At 45.0% G+C, this 23,830-nt stretch overlaps 1 protein-coding gene across 4 annotated transcripts in view; it reads right to left on the reverse strand.

The window, feature by feature from the left end:
- Positions 1 to 23,830, reverse strand: part of PHIP (PHIP subunit of CUL4-Ring ligase complex) — a 1,862,070-nt gene that overhangs the window by 1,540,395 nt on the left and 297,845 nt on the right. For all 4 annotated transcript variants that reach the window (XM_085610989.1, XM_085610988.1, XM_085610991.1 and 1 more), the window contains exon 9: positions 9,177 to 9,277. In XM_085610989.1, coding sequence (XP_085467115.1) covers positions 9,177 to 9,277 — 101 coding nt within the window. The remainder of the gene's footprint in view (positions 1 to 9,176; positions 9,278 to 23,830) is intronic.

The following is a 23,830-nucleotide window of genomic DNA, read 5'->3' on the forward strand; positions in this document are numbered from 1 at the left end:
AGTCCATCCGGTCCCGGTGTCTTGCCTGTGGCCATGCTCTTGATAGCTACCTGTATCTCCTGCAATGACACCGGGCCTCCCAGTAACTCTCGTGCTTGTCCATCCAATACCTGAAGCTGTAAGAAAGACAAGAAATACCTCACTACCTCTAGCTCAGCTGGTAACAGAGCAGTGTATAGAACCTCATAATACACCCGGAATAAGTAATTTATCTCCACAGAGTTATGAACAGAGGTCTCAGTTTCGGTACGGATGCAAGTAATCAGGGCCCCACGAATTTTGGGTCTGATCAGCAAGGCTACCAAGGGCCTTGTTTTCCCCTCCTCTTCCTGCACTTTAGTAAGAAACGCACTAAAATCATGGCATCTCAACTGTTCCAGCATCACGATCTATAGAGCTCGCACTTCTCTTAAGGTTGTCAGGGAGACAGCACCCGCCCCTAAGGTGTTGTCTAGTCTGGGCCTGTGGATTGATCCTAAACACAGCTGACACACAGGTGGCCTTCAAGCAGCCAGGAGGCCTACTGCTTCACATGCTAGTGTCTGGGGGGAAACTGGGAGGTGCAGCCCTGAAGGCACCTGCTCAAGCACCATGTGGGCAGGTGAAGAACACCCTGCCAGCACCAGAGTTAGGTTAGCCAGTTCAGAAGCCAACCCGGCAGCTGAGGAGTGGGCTCCCAGTGGTGCTCCTACACCAGAGCAGGCCAGGAGCTCCAATAAGAGAGGCAGGGGCAAATGAACCTATCGGCCCTGGTGATTTGTGATGCCCCATCAACATAAGGAGTGTTCTGGGGTCTGCAAGGAGTGCAACAACCCCCACCTGAGCACCCCAGAGAAACCCTAAAAGCTGCCCTAGGTCTTGCCGGGTGTTCCATCACTGGAGAGGCTTTTCACTAATTCAAGCACTCTTGGAGCTTTTGCTCATATGCTCTGAAATGCAGCGACCTCGGTCGGTCGGTAAGTAAATAGAAGACTAAAAAAAACAAAAATGTATATGACAGAACTGAGACTCTGACCAGGGAGTAAGTAATTACATGAACGATTCGGTGCTGGAGAACAAATCAGTCACATGTTTGCATCCTAATAGAAAACAGGCTCACCTGAAATAAGTTGCAGACAACTGTCTGTCCCGCTGCTAAGTTAGCCATTGATTTAACATCCAGACAGTAGTGCTTTGTGGAAGTGTGACTACACTTCCAAGTGGCTGAATGGTAGAGGTCTTGCAAAGGCAGTTCAGTTTAAAGTGCATGCTTGTGGTGGAATATACCCTCATTCTACTTTGGGGTGGATGCTTTGCCGTGTTGTGACAGAAGATGATGAAGGCGGATAGTCAACATGGTAATCCTCATTTGGATAGGTGTTGGCTGGTCAGAGGAGAAAAAGCTTGTTTTGTACATCTAAAATCTGATGCACCTGCGTACATCCAGCAAATGAAAAGATTTGGCAGCCGACGTTGTATCATTAGGAACAAAATTAGTGCAGAATAACAGGCTCATTCAGAGGACAGTCAAGGCACTTTGGGCTTACATTTCAGGTTGGTTCGATAGGTGGCATGGTCACTAACAAATCTGAGAAAAATGGCTCAAAGTTTGTGCCTCCCCCAACTCTCCTGGCTATCATAAGAGCAAGCAAAACTGCTATTTTCCAGGAAAGGAACTTTAAATTAGCTCTATGGATCACTCAAAGGGAAGTAGCATGGGTTGCTTTAATAACCTTTGCAGCTCCAAAGACACTGAAGAGCAGAATATTGGAGGCAAAGACCTAAATAGCCTTTTCAAATTGTTTTACAATCTTTTGTTACATCAAGGATGCTGAACTATACTCCTTTCTTCTGAATCTTGAGATCAGGGTTAGATTGATTCTAACTGAGGAGTACTTACACCCACTCCTAAATTAGTGGCAGGTATGGAAGGATTTAACGAGGCTGCATGGAGACCGCGCGTCTTTACACCACATGCAGAGAAGCTTTCACTTGGTGCTGTAGGTCTTTGTGATGATGGAGCACATGCCTATGCCAGAATGTTTCTGCACTCAGATGGAATGTCCAAGAGGCCAAATTCTACGTAACCAGGAACCAAGCTGTCTGGCTGAGAGATTGTGGTGGAATATCTGGTCCATGTGCCTGGATAGGAGCAGGGGACTCATTTTGAAATGTAATACCATGCATTACAGCCTCAGTAAGTCTCTGTATCAGTAGCGAATAGTCCACACTGGAGTAATGTAAAACCGGGAACAGAGAGCTACTGTTGCTTTTTCAGTACAAAGGGCATTAAGGGACACTGAGGAAAAGCATTTAAAAAGATATGCGACCATCTCAATAAAAAGACATTGCCCTTGGTTTCTGGTTGCCAGTGTCTGATGATGAGATGTATTTTAAAGCGCAACAGCTATCCTATCAATGTTGTCCTGGTGCAGAACAAAAGAACACAGACTAATGGGGAACCATGTTTTCAGGCCCCTACGAAATTTCAAGTGACTGACTTCTGTGCATAAACAGGAAGGAAAGCTATTTCAAAGTGGAATGAGAAGTAGTGATTCACCAGATCTTAGAGGTACATAGATTTGGAACTTTCCTGAAAGAATCTTGGGACCTTGTTTGCAAAAGCCCTTATGAGCCACACATGTAATCATGGAAAGCACTATTTTCTACAGAGTAACAATGAAGGGCTTTTTTAGAGCTGAAAGACTTATTCCAGGCGCTTGATTGCAGTTACATTTCTCACTTGCTGGCATAGTATTGGCACTTCTTTTAGGACTAGGCAAAGAGGTCCAGCAAAAGGCAGCCTCACTTGCCAATAATGTAATCCACTTGTTCATGGTGGAACTTTGTCGTGAATTTCTCAGAAAGCACGACCGAGATCAGTTTTGCTGTTCTGATAAGCTGAAAGATGTTACACAGCAAGTCTACTTGACTAAAGAGTGCCCCGCATTACAGCAATTGCATGTATTCCCCTTACTGGAACACCAAAAGGACTTCTTGGAGAGTCACGATCTGAAAGGATAGCTTTTTGAGTACATTCTTCATTTCTCTGAGGTCAAGTAATTAGCCGCCATTGCCCAGACTTTTTCTCAATCAGGGAGAATCCAAAGTAAAATTCGTATTGCTCCTTTCCATGAGAGTAGAATTATTCCTGTTGTAGCTTTCACAGGTGTAAATGATATCTTTTGGGTGGATGAAAATGTGGTTTCTGCACATTCTAGTGTTTCCGTCAAATAAACTACTCAGTAGTCTATAGCTATGGAATCCTAGGCAGGAGTACAAAGAGAATTTCTTCCACGACCGGATTCAGTACAGATGGTTGGGGGGGGCGAGGGGGGGGCTCGGAAAGAGTCCAGCTCCTGTATGGGTGCCCTAAGAATGTTTTTCGTTTCCTCCTGGTGTCCTGGCGTAGCTTTGTTGTTGACATATGAGGGTCTAATATCCTTGGTTGTTGCTACCTTGTACGAATGCTCCACACAGTGATCGATTTCTTTTATCTTATCGTAATTCCAATGAAATTTCACGTGATACTCCACTCTTCAAATCATAGGACCATCAGGCAACCGACCACATGATAATGCCGATCCCAAGTTCCATCCACATTCGCTGTTTCCCTGACCGAGTTCGTAACGGGACATTCACTGTCAAGATGTACCATGACAATAAGATAAAAGAAATCAATTACTGTGTGGAGCATTCATTTTTTGAGATTTTCAGTTCCAAGGACTGAGTTTGAGATTACATCACAAAAAAATATATTAGTTTAGCATTAGAATTGAGCAACTCACCAAAAGTACTACACCTCAATACAAAATATCTACGAATAAAATAAATTCACCAAAGCATTTTGTCCTGAAGAAGTCCTGTGAAATAGGGACAAAAGCGTAAGCTGTATGTGATTTATTGTCAAGAAGTTTTTTGATTACACACTTTCATCGCATGAATAAAAAGAAAGAAAAAAGAATTTACGAACAAATTCTCTTCGTTTATTTCTTTGACAGGATTCATGTTGTCCGAGATGTAGAACTGGTTGAGTTCTCTTTGTAAAGGTTTTGTATCTAAACGAAAGTTTATTGTAATTCACAGAATTGTATCATGGAAAAAGTTTAGACGCAACGCATTTTGTGTGCTCCTTCATCTTGAGGATTTTCTGCTGTGATGGGTGTGTGTCAGTGCAGAGAGAGTGGCCAGTATTTGTCAATCCATTTACACCCCTTTTTTTCTTCAAATAATTGTAGCAAGTTTTCTTGAAATATAAACTGAAAATGCATCATTTGCACCAATTTGTTTCTAAACTTTTCTAGCAGAGGTAAAACCTCCATTGCTTCCCTGCATGTTTGGCTCAAGCTCAGTTACATTTCATATTTAACTTAAATATTCAATTTAAATGTACCAAATGCCACTGCTGGAAGGTGTTCTACAGAGATGTCTACTTTGTTTGCAACAGCAGAGTCCCATAGAAGCTGTGACACCTCCCACATAGTACCTCCTTGGTTGTGTTGTCTGTTTTGATCAAGACCGCTTGGCCTGCTTGTCTTGGCAGCAACATGTGGGGCCATGGTCTGATGGCCCTTAGCTCTAAGAGGTTTATGCAGGGTGAATGTTCTTGGTAGGACAATAGACTCTCTATGTACAGCTTCTGCACATGAGTTCCTCAATCTTCCATGGAAGTAAACGTCATCAGGGAAGGACTGGGTTGAGGTGGTCGGGAAAACGTCAACACTGCAGGGTTTGCTAGAGGCTTTGGGAAACTGTCATTACATTGTACTGTCAAATGCTTTGATACCCCTTGTGAATCGGTATTCACAGTAGAAAGCATAAGGGAACTTGCTCTATGCAGAATGATATTAGGCCTAGTAAAGTCCTGACGGAGACAGTTTTTCAGTGACCGGTGTCTGAAGCTTTGCAACCCACTTAGCTGAGGAAATGCTCTGCCAAGCTACATATCCAGGACTGCATAAAGAAAATACATGTATGTAGAAAGAGAGCTAGAAGAGTTGAACATTTGGTGCCAGACCCAATTGACATAAGAGCTGGATGCAACGTCTGGGGAGTTGTGAGGGCTCTTCTTCCTAAGGGGCCTTCAACATAGAAGAGTTGCCATAGGGGGCAAGCACTGTGAATATTCAGGGAAGGGACAATTTTCAGATTAATTGAGGGAGCTTGGAAACGGTGGTGCTACCCTGTGACAAAAGACACTTAGATACTTCTCTGTAGTTGTAATTTATAAGAATATATTGACAGGCATGATGTATTGTAGGTTCATGAAGGTAAGGAAGTCCCTTACCTATGGCAACAATATGTCCTCTTACAAGATGACCATCCAAAAGGCCAGTTTTCTCATAAACTGTTGAAAATCTCTGAGGTCCAGGATAGGTCACCATTCTCCTGTTTTCTCCTTCACTGGGAAGAACGTGGAGTAGAAACCCAGATTTCTTTCAAATGTCGGTACCTTTTCTAAAAACTCCTTTAAAAGAAGAATTTCTTGCTGAAGTTCTATTAGCTTAGATGGTGTTCCTTCGTGGATTGGAGCTCGAGTGCATTCAGTGGCGGCTGGCATAGTTCGCGGGTGGCAGGGCAGGTGCTCGGGGAGGGGACAAAAAGAGACACTTACCTTGCCGCACGGATCCCGCGTGTCTGCTCCAGCTCTCCGTGGCACAGTAAGTACAGAAAAGGCTCCCCTGACCAATAACGCTGCAATGCATTGTTGTGATTGGTTTTGAGGGTCCTGGTTCGACGTTTAAACAGGGAATGGGGGCATGGGCTTGTTCTCCAAGCAGGCTGTAATACAGTCTGCACGGAGAACAGGGAAAGTGCGCATGACTGGTTTGGGCGGCCCGAGAGAGCCGACCAAACAGTCACTGCGCACTTAGGAGTGGGCAAAACACTCCCCTGCCCTGCTCCGAGAGTAGAGGAGTCCTGCCCGCCCACAAAGCAACAGGAAACATAAAATGATAACTCAAAGTTTTTATCATTTTATGTTTCCTTTGCAGTGCACTGCTTAAAAGCAGTGGGGAGAGGGTTCTCCGCCATAGCAGAGTTGCATTCCTGGTGCTTTTTCCAGACATAGAAGGGTGTGCCTGAATCGAACGATCTGGAGAACCCAGTGATCAGTGGTAATGTTAGCTCATTCCAGAGCGAAGAATGAGGATTACCCCATACATAAGGTTTAGGAGATAGTGAAAGAACATGAAAAGGCTTGCTTGGTAATGTCATGAGAAGTGCAATTAAAATGCTCCACTTTTCTTTCCCATTTACCTGTGGCAGCTCTGGCAACCTTGCACTCTGCCTACAGAATAACCTGGGTCCAGTTCCTACTTCGTTACTGTGCCTTGGGCCCCCTCATATTGCACAGTATGTTCTAGATAACGGTCATACAGTGACAAAGGCTTGAATGAAAGCATTGTTAACTCCACTCTAGAGGAAACGTACAGCTGATTCAGCCTGCCTGAGTACCTTTGAGCCAAGCTCACTGATCCCTTATTCAGTTAAAATATTCAAAAGACTATTAAAAGGTTTCTGAATTTTAGGAAAACAACGTCTTGGGATCCTGCTCATTCGAGTTTTCAGCCATCTCACAGTACTAAAATAGCCTTACTTTCATTCTAGGATGTTCCACAAATTCTAGCAGGCCAAGGTCAATCTTCAGCCTTGCTTACTGCTAAATGTATCAGCCACTTTGGGTAAAGTTTTCCATAAGAATCTGATGGTCAGAGTTTAAGATGCTGGGGTCTATGATCAAGCTCTGCAGTAAATCCCATTGTTTGCCATATCTCCCCTTATTGCTCAGAGTTTAACTTCTTTAGTGCTGGCGGCGACCTCTGGTTAACGCACACATTCCCTCCCCAGTGCGTCTGTCGGCTATTGGCTGACACTGGGGAGGGCATTAAAAGACCAACTGGTGCTTGCATCAAAGAGTTTCTCTTGTTCATATTTGAGGTAGAGCTGCTGGGGAATAGCTTCTTTCTTTTCATGTTGCACTGACATAATTTCCACATAAAGTGAAAGTAAAATGAGGCAATCAGTTCACATATAAATGTAGTCTATTTTGTATAGGAGGCTACAGTTTGGGTAAAATAATCTTCCAGTGAGGACCTCACACGATAAGTTAAAAGGTTGCCACCAAGATAAAAGTATAACAAACACTATGGCAACGATGGACCAAACAGGATTCCAAATCCATTCAAATATGGCTGGCACTGTTCTGGCTCAAAGGAACAGTAAGAACACCATGTCCAACCTGATCAATACTGCGGGTCAAAGTCATGCACAGGGTCCCATGTGCATACACCACGTTTGAGCTAGAACACACTTGTTCCTACTCTGATGTGCTTTTGCCGTCACAATATGTCAAAGAGTCCCAAACCGCAGGAGGATAACTAATGCATGCAGAGCATGGGCACACAGCCCATTTTAGCCCCATATACCATTAGGAAATGCTTCCACACTTTGGGGTAGGGTATGGCCCGGAGGGCACATTATACATGTAATAAAATGAATATTTTTATCCAATATTGAGCCAGTACTTTAAACTTAATCTGTCTTTGTTCACTAGCAGATGCAGTGCTGCAAATTATTTGAAGCATACCCTTATATTTAGAGGTATGTCACCCGGTATATGTCGTTAAGTATGTACACTGAATTGCGTATTAAGACAGGAATGATAGAAATGAATGAGTGCATGTAACATATCGGTAGCTATAGCAATCGACAGGAGACTACGGATTTACCCTCACTCCATCGCATTAACATATGTATGTACCTAGGTGATATAGTAAATGTGACTAAGTCGGATTTACACACCTGGTTCACATCCAGGTGGGCCCCTGTGGTTTATTTCCAAATAACCTTACAAATCCGAAATAATAACACAGTATGCCCATATATATATTAGCCCGTGTAGCACTTTTTGATGAAATTAGACCAATTGATAGTTCTTGATAACTTTGTCCCTGAGACAGTCTTTATGGCGGACTGTAAAATAATAATAGGGGCCAAAACGCATCCACTGTACCCATGAAGCGAACCCAACGTATAGCTACCGAATTAAGAGTTTGTGTTATGATAGATTCAAGAAAATAAACAATACAATGTCTTTCACAGAGACATTGATTAAGGTTTCAGGACTTAAATGTTCGCTTCTACTAAGAAACATGGTCTTGCTAATAGAGCATTTAGACTCAAAAACGACATAAAAAGAGCACTGGTGTGGAAAAAAGGAGTTTTATTTAAAATATTGGAAAAACCATTGGGGAAAAAGAATCTCTAAATATTGAAATAAAATGTTTGGGTAACCATAAAACCCAATATAAATAAACAAAATGAAGAAAATATAGACTTAATTTTATAGGAAATTGATAGAATGTATCAACAGTGGAGGAACAACACTTAATTTAGGGAACTTGTAATTTATTTAGTATACGCCCATTCCTCCAGCGTATTGTTCAGAAATCCCAAAAACATCCCCTGGAGAGTAATACTATTTTTACACTGTATTCCTTAACAATACACTCGTGGGTTACTGGGAAACCCCCATGCGGAGTTCTGCATCTACCAGAACGAGCACAATTAGGTTATGTATTACTAGAGAAAAACACATTTATCTCTTGGACTATATCACAGAAGTCATAGCACAGGACACCAATGAGTCTGGTAACTTATTAAGGAAGAAATGTTTGTGATTAGGAACTAGGACGGAAGCCACACCTCTGTTAATTTGATGGCTGAGAGCTTTGATAAAACATCTCTAAACCATCAACAACATTTCTTGCCATCTGCAAAAAGCAGGAAAAAAATATTTGTCATGACAGTGGTCCTACGTCTCATATTTCACTTACAATTGTGTCACAATATAACAAGGGGAATTAAATGTACGGTTTCACCATAAATTTGCGTTACACAAACAATCAGCACTTATAAGCTACTTAATATGCTGCACGCCGCTTTAGAGCTTTAATCCAGCAAACTTTTTCAGTGGATTTGTAAAACTGTTTTTTTCACATGAACTGAATGCAACAGTTCATGACTTAATAAAGTACTGTTTTATGAAAATAAATGAGATGCCCTCAGGTTACAGTGCAATACAGTGAACATGTTACATACATATGTATACTATGTTAAATTACATTCCTGGACATTTTTCACAGCAATATTTTTTGTGCTGGTATCAAACTGAATAATCATAGAAGTCTACTGACTTTATTTTAAGTGTTCCAGCATCCCACTGCCAAAAACATATCGTGCCATCTGCACCAGTTGAAGACAGGTATCTTTTTGAACCACTACATAATGGTGAAAACTGAAAAACAAAAACACATTTTCTAATTAAAAACGTGACAAATGCAGCATCAGTGACCACAAAAAAAATATCAGATACAAGTATACCATAACATTAAAAATACTCTATAGTTTATCATGAAAGTGAGAGCAGATTTAAGAGTGAAAGCGGGACAGTTACCGTGTGTGCTAGAGGAACAAGTTACTGGACTTCGGTAACTTCTGTCTAAACGCAGATACCTCACCTTACAATATTTTTCAGGCACCCAACTAGTTTCGGGAAATCTTGGACAGCACCACTGAGCATCACTAGTGTCAATGTCCGGCTCCACATCGGAATTGATGTTTACTTGCCCATATAAGTGGCACCCCGGCAAACTATTTCTTTAGTGACTGTTTCCACACCAAACAGCAAAGCCATGTAAAACCCAGGACCAGTCTGCAGTGTCAAGTGGGATCTTTTAAGTTAAGAGCTCAGTTCACAGAACAGGGAGGATGGGAGGGTTTGAGGAATATACGTTAGATAGACTCTATACCAGAAAAGCCGTTACCGAAGGTAAGTAACTTGTTCTTCTGAAAGAGACTACTAACCTCTGATTCTTCACCTTAGAATAAATACCCAAGCAATACCTCCCTGGAAGTGGTTCTGCGAACTGGCTTAAAACCAAGGACGGAGCAGGCAAAATGCTCGTCTCTGCAGAGTTGACTATCTAAGCACTAGTGCTTCGTGAACGTGTGAAGTGACACCCACAAGCAAATGCAGGGAGTGGCCAGGCAAGATGGCCGAGTAGCTGCTCCTAGCGGAGACTCCTGCTAGTGAACCAAAATCAGCCAAGATACTGAGACATCTATGACTCCTGACGCTTGTGTACCACTTCCAAGCTTGAACACACTAGTAGACTTTGGACGGTGGGAGGCAAAACGAAGATGGCACAAGCTGCATCAAGAAAGCTGTGGAGGGCCCTGTGCATTACCATGCACCGCAGCTGGGATGAGTGGCTGATGAGAGAAAGGTGTGGTGTTGACATGCCATGCTGCAGGGGGGACATAAGGCCTCTCTGGGGGTCACTGGCCGTGCCAACTACACCTGGGACATGCTCCACAGGCCTTGGGCGGCATATCGCCAGGTAGCAGAGACATAACAGCTGCACACTGATTGCACCGTGGGAAGCCAGGTAGCACACACTGAGATCCTGTGGCGGGCTGGCCTGTGGATCTGTGCAGCGAGAAGGCTGTGAAAGACAAATGTGAGGAAGCACCTGGGGCATTCTCCCCTGGCTCTGGTCAGCATACTGCTAGGAAGAAGAGACCTGCCGCCTTGGATCGGATTGAACCCCGGTGCTGCGGGAACCCTGGAAGCAGCGCTGGATAACAATCAGCAAGATCCTGTTGAGGCTAGGTGGGGCCCTCCTGAGGAGCAGTGCAGCGCAGGGACTGCACAAGACAGCAGTGAGAGTGGATTGGTGGCAGCGTCCGGTGCCGCAGGCCCACGGCACTGCTTGGCTGAGAGACCTGAATACAAAGAGAGGATCAAAATAGGCAGTGTGCGTGGATTCTGTGAGGAGAGGGGCCTGAGAAGCCCACTCCGCATCGGTGCCACTGGCTTGCAATCCTGTGCCTGGACCGGTGGGACTCACAGATACCCTTGCCCCTTTGCAAAGGTGCGGTCTTGGAAGGATTGCGGTCCTGAACGCATGTCTGTCCTGAGACTGTGAAGAGGTGAGTGAGCCATACTGACCTGGGGATGACAATTGGGGAATCAGAAAGCATGAGGATGAAAGCCAATCCAGCTGCATGGATTCCTGTGATAGAACTGCTGCCCTGGGTCCCTGCAGCGAGAGGTCTTCCACCGGCGGGAGGAAAAGTTACCTAGCATCTATGTGAAACAGGAACTGGGGGTGACCCTGAAAAGACTGTTTCAAGATGCTTGGAGGGTACAGCCCTGGGAGTGGATTGGTGCACTCTGTCCAGAAAGCAGTCCCTTGAAAAGAAAAAATGTATAAAGTACTGACTTGCTGCGCAAAATGGGAAAGAAGAAAAATCCCAAGCCAGCGCAGGTAAGAAAATAGTGAACTCCACCGATACATTGTACCCCAAAGAGGTGGCCATGGGCAGCTAGCGTGAAGCGGAGCAGGACCAGGACCCTAATTTGGCAGACTTGATGGCTGAAGTCAAGGGCTCCTTTGAGGCAATGGTGGTAAAAATAGACTCTGTGGCAACAGAAGTCAGCCTGCTGAGGATAAACCTCTAGAAAGTGGTGGAGAGGATTACCATGACGGAAGACAACGTAGTGGAATTTCAACAAAAGTAAAGGTCCTGAAGGAGACTATCAACTCTGCGTAGGGTACACCTGGACGTACAGCTTGAAGAAACAAAGAAAGTGGCAGGGCAGCCCACTGAACTATTCCTCGAAGACTGGATCGTCAATACTATGCCCTAAACGTTTCTCTAATTTATTTACTATTGAACAAGGGAACTAGGCGTGAACTACACCACTGTGCCCGGGGTTGCCCCCAAGAGCACTTGTAGCACGCCTGTTCAACTTTCACGACTAGGATACCATTCTGCAACATGTTCTGGTATAGGGTCCACCCCAGTTTGAAGGCAGGAACATCTCCATCTTTGCTGATATATTAAAAAAGTAAAAGACCTGCGTAGGAAGTGTTAAAAAAAAAAAATTCTCTGACACATCTTCTTGAAATACAGCTTGATGTACCCCATAAAGCTACAAGTGCAGTATGAGGGGGAGGTTTTGTTCCTTTCTCTCGCCTGGGGAGGCGAATTACTGGGTGGATACTCTTGCAGAAGATCCACATCGGAACGACTCCAGCAAGAAACAGAACATTTGGAATCTATTAAGACAATTTGCACGACTGCGGGGGAGGAACATGCGAACAGAAGCTTGGAAGGAACTAGGACGTCAGGCAGGATGGTCGTCAGTCCTGATGGTACCCTCATGAATACAAAGTGGTACCGGAAACCAGGGAATTATTCAGGCAACGGAGAAGTGATCCTGGACCCGGCAGTAACAGCACAGATGCGGGCCCACTTCAATGCGGAGATGGACATGAGAAAGAACTATTGAAGGGGTGAACCACTGCTGGCCCATTCATTTTTGATCTAGAGGTCAAACCAGTCTTATTTGCCTGCTCTGTACATTTTGTGTCTGTAATTAACTGTAATGTAAGTCTCACTAGACATAGCCCCGATATGGTTGATATGAAAACACATATATATATAAAATGATATGGAATTTTCATCGCCTTCCTACAAGAAACGCATCTGGGGGATGTATAGCACACCTACAGAAGAGGCAGAGAACAGCTCTATGCCACTTCCTACTCTGGATTTGCAAGGGGGAGGCAATGCTTTGGATAGCTCCTGGAGTCCCGTTATTCTATCAGAATCATAAGGTAGATGTGGTGGTTCGATCTGTTTTCCTATTCGAGACACTAGATGGGAAGGAACTTTATATGCTTAATGTTTACACGCCTAATACAGATTGCCCAGAGTTATATGGTCAAGTAACAGCTAAGCGAACTGGGTACCTCTCTGCAAATCTTATTATGGCAAGTGATTGCAACTGTGTCCTGATTGGTGTGATTGATGTTAGCAATGGAACCTCTGGCCAGTTGGCTTCAGAAGGTACTTGGCCCCAGTGGCATCACTGTGGGAGAGATCTAGGCTTGCTTTTCAGAGGTGCTGCCCCATCGAAGATATTGCTGATAATGACGGCTATAGCGGAAGGACGGCAGTAGATATCAAACATATCGGGCTCTACGAGAAGACCTTCCAGCGACACTTTTAAAAATACACAACAGGGAGAGGGGGGTGTGACATCGGAGCCTATCAAGGTCGCTGAATGTGAGAGGGTGCACGAGGGGATGGAGAGTCTCATCCAATGGCAGTTTCAAATTGATACAATATAATTAAGTGCACCAAGAATAATTTACGCCTAAAACCCTGCACGCCATATACTTCACCAGAGCAGCGTGTTGCTGTCGTCCTGCCTGTCACTGGTACTATTTTGGCTGGAAGTAATGGACAACTTTAATGAGGCTACTGGCAGGAATGCACAACTTAATATCAAACAAGTCCTGTTGGGAATACACCAATCCCGACAATGAAAAATCGGAGTTCGATGTTTTTTTTGGGGCAGCTGCTGGCTAAGCGCCGCATTGCTATCAGATGGCTGGTGCCGAAGCCTCCAAGGTAAAGAGACTGGCTTAGAGATATTTTATAATGGGCAGTGGCAAAGAAATTATACATGAAACAGGAGAGAAGAGGTGAAAAATTGGAGGATGAACTGCAGATGTGGGGGGGGTCAAGCAGACAGACCCTCAGGATGCAAGACTGCTCTTTAGGTCTGCAATGATGTGGAGTACATGATGCATTGCAGACCAGTCTGTGATAATGACAATGGGTTAATGTGCTTAATGAACTTTTAACTGTGTCACCTGCCGTTCTCGGAGAGTGGAATGAGCCTGTAAATAGGAACAGATTTTGAATAAGTTGTATCCTGGGGGAGGTCAATGGATAGTAATGCAATTACTTCTGCTGATGTCAGGTTTACAATACGTGTGCACACAGGTATGAGCAGGGAGGTTGCTGAGAGATTTTTGATTATTGAAATGGGTTTGGCATCAAGACGGCATGTAAGCCATTTTGAAATTTCTTGTAAAACTCAATAAAGATTACATACACAAAACAAAAGAGACACCCACGTAGCAGTTAGGCAGATGTCCAAGACAGGTACCCATTGTGCTAAAGTAGAAGTAGCAGCCTTGGCCCTGGTGGAATAAGCCTGCCAACCATCAGGAGGCTACTTCTTAGCTAGTGCATAGCAGATTTTAATGCATAGCACAATCCATCGAGAGATGGTCCCTTTCTGCACAGTCTCGCTATGACAAACCCAATAAAGAGTTGATTATCCAACCAGTGACCTTTGGTGCTGCTGATGTTTCCATATCCAGGATGGGGCCTGGAGAATATTTGTGAGGAATCTACTGTTAGAAGTATCCATCAGAAATGAAGTGCAAGAGAATATCAACCCAAAAATCACAATCCAGCAAAACAGTGCAGCAAAATCCAATACAACAAGACTGTGCAACACAACAAAGTAAGATTATAAAACAAACAACTCAACACCATCTCCATTAGTCTACCTCCATAACAGGTTCACTTGCAAAAAGGGAACATTTATTATTATATGCTACATTACACTATGCAAGAAGTGTAAGCATTAGAAAACAGGCCCTCAGAGGGTCACAGTGCTCCTAGAGCTATACACATATTTCTAGGTGTTCATTGATGTACTCGACTGTATGTGTGCATAAACAGATACGTGTGTGTCTAAAATAATCCATATAAAAATAGCAATCAATGTATGGACTCAAAACCAGTAGGAGCCCAATGTCCAATGCAGAATCAGCTACAAACTTATATATTTTTTTAATGTAGCACTTAAAATTCGCAGTGCTATACCCTTAATTCCCATGTTTTTGGCCCTTCCCAGTCACAGGTCTTTGGTCCACCCACACAAGTGAGGTATCATTTTACTCAGGAGAACAAGGAGAATGCTGGATGGTAGGACATTAGTGCGGGCATGGTGATACCACACACAAATGTGTGGAAAAGATGATTTTTATCAGCTAAATTTGAGGTTTGCATGGGATTTTGGGTAGGAAAACGTGGGGGGATCCAAGCAAGCGATACCTCACTGGACTCCCCACGGTGTCTAGTTTTCAGAAATGTGTGGGCTTGGTAGGTTTCACTAGATGGCAGCTGAGCACAGGGCCAACAATCGGAGAGGTGTAAATAACTACTGTTTCTAAACTATATTTTGTTCACATTTCGGAAATACATGGGTGTCTTTGATACCGATTTTTCACTGTCCCCCCCCAAATGTACACAATAAAAAACCATTCCAAAACGGTGCTCAGTTATTGGCTCTGGGTTTCTCGGGTTCTTGGTGGACCTACAAGTCCTTTATAACGACCTATTTCTTTACTCCCTGCTCTAGCAAAAGTATGTGAAACGGTGGTAAATAAACAGCAGACCGATTTTGTGGAGAGGGAGCTGATTTTACATCCAGCCCAGTCTGGCTTCCGAGCGGGACATAGCACTGAAACTGTGTTGGTCGAGGTGGCGGAGGCCATACGAGATGGTCTGGATGCAGGCGGGAGGGCGGCACTTATCCTGCTTGACCTCTCGGCGCGTTTGACACGGTTTCCCATCCATTGCTTCTATCTCGCCTGACTAGGATTGGGATATCAGGTGCGGTATGGGAATGGCTTTGCTCCTTTTTGGAAGCCCGACGGAGCAGATATGGATACCACCTTTTCCTCCTACCCACAGAGGTTCTCAACGGGAGTCCCGCAAGGGTCTGCCCTTAGCCCCCTTCTATTCAATATCTGTATGACCCCACTGATCTATATAGCGGAGGGAATGGGAGCTAAGGTGATGGCATATGCGGACGACACTCAGTTACTATTCACCTGGAAGAGAGACGTGAGCTCGGTATCTCAGGCACAATCTTACCTGGCCTCAGTTTTTAACTGGATGGCGGAGGCAAAGCTTAAGTGTAATGAAGGGAAATCGGAGGTTCTACTATTTGGTATGTTTCCTCCGAATTTCCGAGAGCAACTTTGACCACCTGAATACCCCTGTCCAATATCTTCCGAGAAATTGGCAAAGAATCTTGGGGTTTGGTTTGATGAGCGTCTTTCGTTTGAGATACACATTAAGAAGTTGGCTGGTGGCTGCTTTGGTTTGCTTAAATCATTTAGAAGTTTTTTCCTCCTTCTACCAATAGCAGCGAGACAAACACTCATATGTGCACTGATCATGTCCCGTTTGGATTATGCGAATGCAATTTTTTCTGGCATTCCCGGCTCTCTGTTAAAGAAACTACAGGTAGTCCAGAATTCTGCTGCTAGATTGTTATCTGGGCTGTCCTCTAGGGACAGTGTGCATAGCCAGCTTTGTTTGTACCAGTGGCTACCAGTAGCCGCTAGAGTTAAATTTAAGCTACTGATCCTGGCCCACCGGGCACTTCATGGCAGTGGGCCTATCTATCTTCAAAAGCGGATCGCTTTTTATGCACCTGGGCGGTCATTGCGCTCCGCGTCTTTGTATCTTGTTCATGTTCCTCGTTTTAAGCGACAGAGGACCGGGGGTGGCTCCTTCACAGTGAAGGCAGCTACTGCCTGGAACACACTTCCGCTGAGTTTGCGTACTATCCAGGATTTGGGGGTGTTTAGGAAAAAACTGAAAACCTATCTTTTTGTTTGACGATGAGTACATTACCTCTATAGATTCGCGCCGGGATACTGCTGAGTAACTGTGCGCGCAATAAATGCATATAACATAACATAACAACCAGAAGGGTCCAGTGGATGGAACGGTATATTGCTTTCAAAACTCTGTCATACTTAGAAGAATTTACAGGTGAAAGGTTGGCATAAATGGCTGGGTTTTTCCAACTCTTTCAGTTTTTCCTATTTTCAACTGTTAGTTTCTATTAAAACAAAAACCTTGAAGAATCTACACAAATGACACAAATGACCCCTTGACGAATTCAGAATATTGTCTGGCTTTCCAGGATTCATTATTGCTTTCATACCCCAATCTACCATTAACTGGAAGGAGGTTGTAAGCACAGAAAATAGTAAAAATATGCTATGTCCCAATAAAATGCCAAAACTGTGTAAAAATGTTTGGTTTCCTGACAAATGTCTGTCAATCCCCGAAAGCAGGGAAGATTCTGATTTCAGCACCACAAACCCTTTGTTGATACCATTTGCAGGGGAAAAAACACAGATGCTTTCTTCTGCATTACTTTTTTCCCCATTTTCCCAAAAACAAAATGTAGCTGTATTTTGGATAATTTCTGGGTCTCCTCCAGGGGAATCAAAATCCCCATGTTGTTGGAAGAAAAGGACTCCAATTTGGCATGGATACCTTATGTGGTCAAAAGGTTACAGGGGCTTAAGCGCAAACTACCCCAAATAGCCAAAAATGCGGCTTAGCACGGGGGGGGGGGGGGGAGGGGAAGGGGGGGAGGCCTAGCAGTGAAGAGGTTACGTACCCTAGGGAAAGAGTTGGGACGATTCTGGGGGCCATCCCTGGACTGGTTTGAACTGGACTATGCACAGGGACACCAAATGTGTCCCTCATGCAGACTTAGTGGCACTGGCAAGCACACCCACCCGGTTCCAATACACTAAATCCTGACTGTGACAGGATGCCTATTGTTCGGCCTTCCCCTGCTCAAGCTTGGCTCAGCAGCAGGAGGTCAGAAATGTGTCTCTGGTCGGCAGCAACCATTTAGTGCTGTCCGGGTCTAGGAGGTTGGCAACGGGAACACAGAGCCTAACGGAGAGCTCTTCCAGTGCTTGGAATCATACCTCTCACGCCGTTTACGGTGTCGGGGTACGATTCCAACATGTTTGATACCAGAAATGATAGGATTCGTTGCGGCCAGTTTCGAGATGGTCATTGCGTCATTATGCGGTCCCCTCTATATAGTATATGGCTGCTTCACTGACAACCCAGGAGAATGGACTCCGTAGGCTGTAGAGGTGTCCTGCTCAAGCAGGGGCACCCTCTCACTTAGAACCAAGCACCCTGCCTTCAGGATTGTAAAGGCCTGTTGATTAGGGGTGACATAGATTTTAAGTGCAGTGACCCTAGATATAGGAAACCTATATCTTTAGTAAGTGGTGCTAGCACCAGCTTGCACTGGCTGCAATGGCAGGCCTGTAGTTCCATTTTGAATGGTCTCCCATGGGTGGGGTACCTATCCACTGGGTACCTTAGTATCACATACTAGGGACTGATAAGGGTACCCCAGTATCCAATTTGGCATGTACCCAAGTACTGAACATAATTTAAGGGAGAAAGCATATGGACTGGTGTCCTGAGTAGCAGGATCCCGGTCTGACTAGTCAAATACAGCTTAGCTCCAGGCAAAAAGCAGTGGTAACCATAGAAGCAGATCCTACTTTCCAACAAATACTACCTAGCAGCCCAACTACAGTGGTTTGCCAGATGTCTCTCGGAGCAGTAGCTGACCGACACGGCGACAGGTCTCCCGTGCTTGACCCACCAAACCCTTCTTTCCCCATTTCACCCACACAACAAACAAACCACCACCACCACCACTATTACGCAGCGTGGCATACAAATGCTACCGCAGAAGCCTGCTCCTAACACAAAGCATTAAGCCATACGCCCGCACTCTCGCTAATAGGCCCGCCCGGGGCTACGACCCCATTATAACCCGCGAGTTACGACACCTATCAGAGAGCGGATACAGGATGTGGGGGATCTGTATCACAAAGGGAACCTGATGTCCTTTGCCTCACTGGTGGATAATTCTGGGATAGAACCAGGATAATCCTCATAGATCAAACAGTCATATTCGCACTACATAAGAGACATGTCAAGAGAGCCCCGAACACACTTAACCGTCCATATTTACACGCCATGGGCCAGGAACGGCACCTTATCAAGTGGTTCACTGACACCCTCAGGTATCACACAGTAACGCCGCTGCTTTCTTTGCGGGTGCCGAGGGTGGGGGACCTGCAGCGCCCCTTAACGGTTGCTGAATGGAGCAGGGTACTGGAAGGGCCAAGTAATGTCCCACGAAACATGCAATTTCGCCTCATACAATATTTCATTACTCAGAGGGCATACCTTACTTCAGCGAATATTAATACATTCTATGACAACGTGGACGCTGCCTATCTACGCTGTCATGCCACAGGTGCAGACCTATTGCACATCGGGTGGAGTTGCCCACGATTGAGAGAGTATTGAAAGACCGTGGTGTCCTTGTTGAGCCGCTGCACAGATAGAATACTGACGCTGAATTGGGAGACCTGTATTTTATATCTCTACACAAGCACTAAACGCCGGAAAGTCACCTCTCGGTTCATTGCACTAGGGCTGATTGTCGCAAAGAGACTGATCACTAAAAGATGGGGCGCGCTCCCTGCCGGTATGGGCCAAGGAAGAAAGCGTGGCACTACACAGGTAAGACACATTGGGACTACGGAAAACACCAATCGCAGAATGCTGGAATGCAATTCTGCAAGAACTCCTGGGAAGTGGTGGGAACCCGGAGCCTGAAGCAGAACCAACAGTAGACCGGCATTAACAGGGACCCCTCCACGCAAATCCTGAAATGGCCTCTCACATATATGACACTCAAAAGCTGCACCCCTAAAGGAAACTACTAAATGTGCAACAAGTAGAACCTGCCTGCCACACAAACAAAACCATACACCAGCGCTTTGGCTACTTGGAGGTGCCCCGCCAACCTAGAACCCATTCCAGTCAATCTTACAAAGCAGTGCATGCACAACCCACCAGAGGATAAACTCCCCTTCGCTGATCAGCAGCGCATTATGGCTCACACTTCATCATTTGTAGACCCGCTCTCCAATTCGCCACGCACAATTGCTGGGACACTATGATTGAAACTCAATATCCAGTATTATATATCTGTAACAAATATCATCAAAAGGTGTAATGCACTGTACCATGTCTGCTGTACTTGCTGGTTTAATTTTTTGAAATGACGATTAATACATCAAGCATTTGCAATGCAATAGGTCTCGCATTAATTAAGTTTGAGCTATTGGCATTGCTAAATATTGCAACACCAATTGCAACAAAGGTCTATAAATTGTAGACCAAAAAAATGTGTATTTATTGTTGTAGCAATAGTGGCATGCTGCGCTTTAGATGAACATGTTTAAAAGTAAAGTGCGCCTTACTGCGATTGCTACAATAGTTAATTGTGGATGCGTTAACAATTGATGTGTACACTGATGGCTGGTGGTGTGTGTGCCGGTAGAAATTGTGCACTGATGGCTGGTGGTGTGTGCCTGGTGGAAGTGTGCACTGCTGGCTGGTGGTGTGTGTGCCTGGTAGAAATTGTGCACTGCCGGCTGGTGGTGTGTGTGCCTGGTGGAAGCATGCACTGACGGCTGGTGGTGTGTGTGCCTGGTGAAAACGTGCACTGACGGCTGGTGGTGTGTGCCTGGCGAAAGCTTGCACTGACTGACGGCTGTTGGTGTGTGTGTGCCTGGTGAAAGCGTGCACTGACCGCTGGTGGTGTGTGTGTGCCTGGTGAAAGCGTGCACTGACGTCCGGTGGTGTGTGCCTGGTGAAAGTGTGCACTGACGTCTGGTGGTGTGTGCCTGGTGGAAGCGTGCACTGACGGCTAGTGGTGTCTGTGCCTGGTGAAAGTGTGCACGGACGGTGTGGTTGTGTGTGGTTGTGTATGTGTGGTTGTGGTTGTGGTAGTGGTGTGTGTGGTTGTGGTTGTGTGCTTGTGTGTGTGCTTGTGGTTGTTTTTGTGTGGTTGTGTGTGGTTGTGGTTGTGTGTGTGGTGTGTCACGGGGCAGCGAAGGGGACAGAAGGAGAAAAAGGCACCGAATCACGGGGGCAGCGAAGGGGACAGGAGATAAAAATGCACAGAATCACGGTGGCAGTGAAGGGGAGAGAAGGAGAAAAAAGGCACAGAATTACGGGGGCAACGAGGGGGGACAGAAGGAGTGCCATTAGGAGAGATGAAATGCCGAGGTGAAAGGAGGAGTCAGGTATGAAGTAGCGACTCTGGTAAAGGGAGGGGCAGGATGAAAAGGTGGAGCCTTTGAAGTGCTGGTGGAGATGAGAGACTGAAAGATAGTGATGAAATAAGTGACTGGGTGAGAAAAGGAGAGCCACTGGTAGAAGGAGGGACAGAATGACAAGGGGAGAGATAGCCCGTGAAGTACCGGAGGGGAGTACTATTAGAAGACAGTGAAAGGCTGAGGTGAAAGGAGAAGTCTACTAAGAAGCCGAGTGACTGGTGAAAGGAGGGACAGTGTGACAAAGTGAAGAGAGGGACAGTGTGACAAGGAGAGCAGAGAGACATTAATAAAGTAGTGGTAATGTTTTTATGCGTTATTTTATTTGCAGTGGAGGTTTTTTTTTTTTAGTAAATTAGAGTTACAGCTATTGAGGCTGTAAATCGCGATCGGCGCTCAGGAGACAGCGGGAAGGGAAGTAGCTCAGGGTGGAGGAGGGGTGTGGAGATGAGATGCTGGGGCAGAAGAGCAAGTTGGGTTAACAGTGAACAGCGGGAGGGGTTGATCTGGGTACGGGAGTACAACCAGCTGTTGGCCCATCACCTTCGGAAAAGCGAATCAATTTGTTTGCATGTATGAAATAAAGAAATGCAAATACATAGTGAAAGCGACTCCGTTCTTAAACAATGACAGGCGTGTTTAAAGTCAAAGCATTGCCATTTAGAAAAAAATAAAGATGAGAGGCGATGCGGATTGCTCGCTCCCACACCTCCCTGTGCATTTTACAATGCGTTTACTTACTTCAGGGTCTGAGTCAGGCGCGCAACACCCATTGGACTCACAGGGCTTCAGCCCCCCCCCCCCCCCGTCGTGTGTGGCAGCCCAGGATGAGACACCTTCCCGGGCAAAAAAGAAGCCGCACCCGAGCACTTCACAGGTCGTTAAAAGACCATTTGCATGTTAATGAGGCCTTGCTGTTGTTTCACCCCTTCTAAGAGCCCCTGCAGCTCCACTCTGCCTATTGCTTAAAGGTCAGCCCCCCCCCCCGAAATTTTTGCTCAGCCCCCCCGGAAATTTGGCTCTAGTTGCGCCTCTGGTCTGAGTTGAAACAAATAAGTAGGTAAATGAGTCTTTTGGATCTGACAACAAAAGTTAAAAATCCTCATCATGTGCAGCTAAAAATCACAAATAAAAGCATTGATGTAAATCTAGATACAAACAATCCCAATCAGCATTTCTCTTGCGTATTTAATTTCGGAAACAGTTACATTCTTTTTTTTAAATTGCGACTTCCAAGGGAAACAAAATGTTAATGTTGTTTTTCTTGTGCGTTCTTTACCTTGTTTGTTCTGCGTCGGTTCCCGAGACAATTCTTACCTCACATGTGTGAATTGCCAACAGGAAAATGTCAGTTGCAGCCTCGAGGGGTGTAAAGGAGACTGGACATGCGCACAGTGGGCGAAGGACGATCAATTACAAAATGCACATCTATGAAATGTGCAAAGCTCGCACCTGCAGTGCATAAATGCTGTTAACGCGGAAGAGTTTACTTTTTAAACGTCTCATTATAATGTAATTTTCATCGGGGCTTTGTGTTTTGTTTTTGCACGAAATGTAGTGCTGGCTTACTTTCTGTCTCCGTTTCATGATAACGTTGAGGAGATGCAATAGAACTGGTTAAAAGGAATGTGGGGAAAGCGATCTAAAACGCATGGAAATGCTATGGATGGTACAGCAGGGACAGGAAGTGGGAGGGTGCATTAGATAGTACCTCAATTAAGTCAGGAGCAGCGGACGAGCACAGATTAAATTTGAATTAATCTGTGCTTAGTCTCTGCTGCACAGCCAGTGTCGGAAGTGAAGTTTCGCCTAAATGGCCAATTACCGAGCTAAAGGAGATAAGATAAGGGAGGGGGTGGCAAATGGTGATCACTTTCGTGGGCCGCTTTGATGTCGGGCTCACTGAGGACATCAGAGCGACCGCGAAAGTGATCAGGCAGTGCTTTTCAGGCTGCCAAATGGTGCGCGCGCCCGGCGCACATGCACTGTATTTGGAGGCCTGAAAAGCACTAGTTTGCATTTCCAGATCCCCCTTTTACAAAAGCTCTCGCGAGAGCAGCGCCAAAGCGCTGGCTCAGACGAGACCTAATAAAAATAGATTAAAACAAAAAATGAATGTTTGCTTTTCAAATGCAGACCACGAAAGAGGAAATGTTTCCTGTAATTATCACAGACTAACAACAGGCAAGCACGTCACAAGGACTCAGATGGTTTGCCTAAACAAAATCACCAAGCAGCATGGGAAACAAGCATTTGCAATGCAATAGGTCTCGCATTTATACGAGTTTGAGCTATTGGCATTGTAAATGACAATGCTTTTTATTTAAGTTTGGTTTTTTTAAAACATAAATAAAAGGCACTGTCATTTACAATGCCAATAGCTCAAACTCGTATAACTGAGAGACTTATTGCATTGCAAATGCTTGTTATTATTGAAAGAGTTGTGTCTGTGCACTGCCTGTCTGCACGCGCACAGAATCAATGCCACCAGTTTAATGGCGCAATCCTTTTGCCAGGCCTGATTCAGAAATACATTTGAGCACCTAAACTCCGCATGGGATGCATGATTTTCGAATGCGTTTTTAACATTTTATATTTACGAAAATGTATTTTGTAAAGTTACTCTATAGTAAATGAGCTCCCTGCTGAAGGAAGGCATGAGGGGTGCCACAGAAATTTGATGTTCACACAAAAATTTGTGACTGAGGGTATTCACAAACCTCGCGAAGGGGACCCCCCACTCTGGATACGGTTGTGGTAAATCCATATACAGAGTGGGAACGGGGAAGGAGCATCCCCCAAACTAATGGTGGTGTAGGGAAAGCTGTGACTGCAAAGCTTCCCGTGAGAGAACTGGGATTATCTTTTTATAAATTAAAAAATAGAATTATTGTTTTTTGTTGTTGTTAATTGAGCCCTGCATGAGGTTG

The sequence above is a fragment of the Triturus cristatus genome, chromosome 6 (assembly GCF_964204655.1).
Source record: "Triturus cristatus chromosome 6, aTriCri1.1, whole genome shotgun sequence".
Classification (NCBI taxonomy): Eukaryota; Metazoa; Chordata; class Amphibia; order Caudata; family Salamandridae; genus Triturus; species Triturus cristatus.